This window comes from Zerene cesonia, chromosome 27 (assembly GCF_012273895.1).
Source record: "Zerene cesonia ecotype Mississippi chromosome 27, Zerene_cesonia_1.1, whole genome shotgun sequence".
Classification (NCBI taxonomy): Eukaryota; Metazoa; Arthropoda; class Insecta; order Lepidoptera; family Pieridae; genus Zerene; species Zerene cesonia.
The window spans coordinates 6,676,310-6,680,423 of record NC_052128.1 but is presented as its reverse complement, the minus strand read 5'-3'; the positions used below and the strand labels follow the sequence as shown (position 1 = coordinate 6,680,423).

At 41.1% G+C, this 4,114-nt stretch overlaps 1 protein-coding gene across 1 annotated transcript in view; it reads right to left on the bottom strand.

The window, feature by feature from the left end:
- The window catches only part of LOC119837301 (E3 ubiquitin-protein ligase TRIM33), a 12,144-nt gene that overhangs the window by 2,185 nt on the left and 5,845 nt on the right, over nt 1-4,114 (bottom strand). Inside the window, exons 11-17 of the mRNA XM_038362818.1 lie at nt 4,041-4,114; nt 3,412-3,429; nt 2,380-2,512; nt 1,812-1,967; nt 1,175-1,390; nt 660-793; nt 297-465 (exon numbers count right to left, since the gene is read on the bottom strand). The exon at nt 4,041-4,114 is cut by the window's right edge and continues 14 nt beyond it. Of these exons, the coding sequence (XP_038218746.1) occupies nt 297-465; nt 660-793; nt 1,175-1,390; nt 1,812-1,967; nt 2,380-2,512; nt 3,412-3,429; nt 4,041-4,114 (900 nt within the window). The remainder of the gene's footprint in view (nt 1-296; nt 466-659; nt 794-1,174; nt 1,391-1,811; nt 1,968-2,379; nt 2,513-3,411; nt 3,430-4,040) is intronic.

Sequence of the window (4,114 nt, the reverse complement as noted above, 5' to 3'; positions counted from 1 at the left end):
TGGTGGGTCGCCTGATGGTACGAGACGATTTGCTACCCAAGGGCTATGAAAGATTGCTGATTGATATTTGATGATACCTTCCTACTCTATTTAGTCGTGAACAACTTATAAATGAAAATAAACTAGTGCAACTCAAACACGATTAGCGCCATCTATTGACAACTTATGTAACTGAAGCATATCGTGCTAAAACAGAATAGACGGCAGGTATTTTTTTTCTTTTCAATATTTGTTTAGTTACTTAAGTATAATAAAAGTTAAAAATATTTTTAAATAAATGAGAAATCAATGTTTACCGTCGGTGGAGGAGTGCACGGGCGCGGGTGAGGCGGGCGAAGCGGGCGAGGCGGGCGAAGCGCGCTCGGCGACCACCTGCACGCCGTTCGAGTCCAGCTTCGCGATCGTCGCCATCAGGTCCTGCACCGACTCCGCGCACACCTTGTCCAGCTCCGACGATGCGCCGCCCTGATGTACATCATCCGTTGAGAATTAAAAATAAAAACTATATTCGAGTCGATATTCTAAAAAATCCGTTATGAGATATTTACTCTAGAACAACAGATATTTATAGAATCGAACAAACTTTTTACAAAACGATCCTTCGAGCTGGACAGGCAGGTTAACGCGTACACAAATAAAATGAAACAGAGTGAACTTACGTTGAGGCTGGGGCTGGGCGTCTTGGGGTTGGTGGAGGAGACGAGCGGCGCGCGCGCGGCGTGCGGCCGCCCCAGCGTGATCTTGTAGTCCGCGCCGCCCGCCCACGCGCCGCCCGCGCCGCTCTCCGCCGCGCCTGCGCACGCACACTACTTTAAATATATTTTACTAGCTGTGCCCCCCGATTACGCTCACGTTGCATATCATAATATGCGTATATTATATAGTATTTTTAATAAATATGCTGTTCAACACAAAAATAATTTTTCAATTAAAATCAAAGTTCCCAAAATTAGCGCGTTCAAACATACAGACAATATTTGGTACATGTGAAATTATTAGTGCATTTACAAGTACTTTAATTAAAATGATAATACCAATTTCATTTCGGGTGTGCTCCCACCGATATATACCACTAAAGTTTTTTATTTGCTAAAGAATTTAATCACAGTAATTTTTCTTTCATCGACACTTCTATTCTACTCCACACACAACAAAGTCCGCAAAGCGTAGTTACCGGAGTTCGCGTGTTGCGGTATGTGCCACTTGGCGGGCGGCGCGTGCGGGTAGAGCGGCGCGGGCGCGGGCGCGGGGTGCGCGGGGTGCGCGGGGTGCGCGGCGGCGGGCGCGGCGGGGGGCGGCGCGTGCGCGGGCGGCGCGGGGGAGGGCGTGCGCGGCCCGCCGCTGCGCCGCCCGCTGCCGAACGAGCCCGTAGCGCCGTACTGGCCCATCACTGTGCACACGCATTGCAGTTATAGTACGTAAACAAAGTGTATTTTCCAAAGTGAATACATCAGAAAATTAAATCAGTGTACTGCGAAATAAAATCTTAATTCAATAAATGTAGTATTGTAACACATTAAAAGATAACAACTTATAAAAGAAAGGAAAATTTTATTTCTTTTTAGTTGATAATTGAAATCTTAATCACCTCATCTGCTTATAGTCTTGCGACTGATTGCAGGTCTTGAAAAAAATAAAAAAAAAACTTTTTAGTTGAAACTCTCGTACAATCGTTTTAAGTTTGAGTGAACAAAATGCACTTTATGCGAAACGTGTATATTCTCATTAAACAACACTGTAACATCTCTCAACACAATGTTTCGACGAATAGAAATATTTGAATATCTAAAGCGGCAATGTGTACCACTCACTGTGTTGGTACGCGTGGTGCATGGCCTGCGCCTGCGCCTGCGCGGAGTGCGGGTGCGCGTGCGCGTGCGCGGCGTGCGGCAGCAGCGCGCGCGCGCCGCCCGCGCCGCCGCGCCCGTTCGCGTTCAGCAGACCGCGCAGGTTCATGTCGTTCATGCCTGCAAATTATTCTTTTATTGCCGGTACAGCTTGCTGTTTAGTTCACAAGTTGTAATCCCTGACGTGTTTCCAAAAGGGTAATGATTTATTTGTATTACGTTCGCTTTCCTCAATTTCTTACTAATGAAGGTTTTGAACAAGGACAAAATCAGACAGACAATAAAAATACTATGTAGTCTATGCAGTTTTTGTTTATCTATTTTTCATAATTTATTTCAATAAAACCGTGACGAGCGTCCTGTCACAAATTTACTTTCCGTAAAAAATTCGTTAGCTATAAAAATAAAGTCTCGTGTTAGTTACACCAATTACAACTCATAAATGTCTCATATTCAAAATTCAAAAAGTCTACCTGGACGAGGCGAGCAGCTATAGCTAATAAACCTAATAACGGGGTTACGGAGGGCTCACCGTGCAGCTGGTGCGGGTGCGTGGTGGAGGTCACGTGCGGCTGGCGCAGCGGCGTGTGCGCGCGCCCACGCCCCACGCCCATGTACCCGCCCACGCCCACACCCGCCACCCCGCCAGCCGCCTGCACGTACGACTGGAACCGCACACACATACATTTATAAAATCATTCCTAAATAAGATAAAATAATTAAATCAGTAGAAACTGCATACTTATTGTTTTTGTTTTATCGTGTGACATTGATTCAGTTTAAGATAAAATTTAAATGCATGTAAGTGTTACTCTGATTATCTGTTGCAATAATAATTTCCTTCTTAAATACAGTTGAACAAAATGTCATGAGCATGCAACAACTCTCATACTCTAATTATAAAAAAAAATTAATTTAATATATATATAATAGTAATATTATAGTTTCTTCAAATAAAGACAAAATTGCTTTTTCTGAAATTACAAAAAACAACATTTAAAGCCTTTATTTTAGTTTGCTCTTTGTTCAGGATTCGATTCCAGAATTTGAATTAACTGTTAAAATTAAAATTAACTTATTCATCATGTGACAGTGACACATGGCATCTATCAAAGATCTGTAGATAATAAAATAAGTGCAAAAACATAATTGCCATTCAACGCAAAGAATTGAATTGCAATTGAATTGAAAATAAAATAAGAAATGAACGAATTTACGAAAGTTATACCCTTTACACATGTATTTTATTTTCTCTTTCCCGGGTCAAGTGGGTGGAGGCCAAGCAGCTAGTATAATATAGACCACAAACAATAGATATAGGTAACTATTACTACAAATTATTATTATGACACTACTTCTACTGAAACTTGTGCATATTGAATTACAGTGATAATGTGTACAATGTGCAAAGGACAGTGATGTGGGAACACCTAGTCTACATACTACTAAAATTAATCTCAACACCTAATAATAACTAACAATTATTAATCAAACCATTTAATTACAATTTTAATCAGTCTAAACATTTTTTAAAAATTTTGTTTGTTCTTCCAAATAGACTAACCTGGTATCTTGCCATTGACTGAGACATGTAAGAAACAAGAAAACCCATTTAATATGCCCCCGATATGATCCAAACTAAGTTTTTAAATATAAATTATGAACGCCCACCAAGTAGGAACCAGAAGTGATAGATTTTTATTTGGTACTAATGTTTAAATTTGGAAATAATAATGTTTTTCTGAAAAACTACAAATTATTTTATATTAGATAGGAATTAATAAACATATATACTTGAACATATAACTGAATAAATGTAGGATACTAGCTCCAGTGCTGTGCAAAGTAGGAGATACGTTTGGATTGTAGGAATCAAATTGCACAAATTGATGGAAACTGTGTCGCCATTAAGTATCCATCAATATGAAATTATAAAAGATGTAGTTGTGAATACATGAGCATGTAAAAGGTGTTCTTTTGTATTTTACTGTATTATGTGCTCTCTCGAAACCAAAAGCGAAACGGTGCTCTATTTAAAGTTTATCTGAACACATAATTTTGTTTTATTCCAATAAGTAAACATATTTAAATTCTATGATGTGTGTGAACGCTAGCGTCTGGCGCTCGACTGCTGCAGAGTGTGTACTAGCGTGTGTATGAGCATGCGCCCAATGTGATGCAGCGAGGAGTCACCTGGTGCATGGCGACCTGCTGCAGCGCGAGCACGGCGGAGTGCGGCGCGGCGTGCGGCGCGGCGGGCGGGGCGG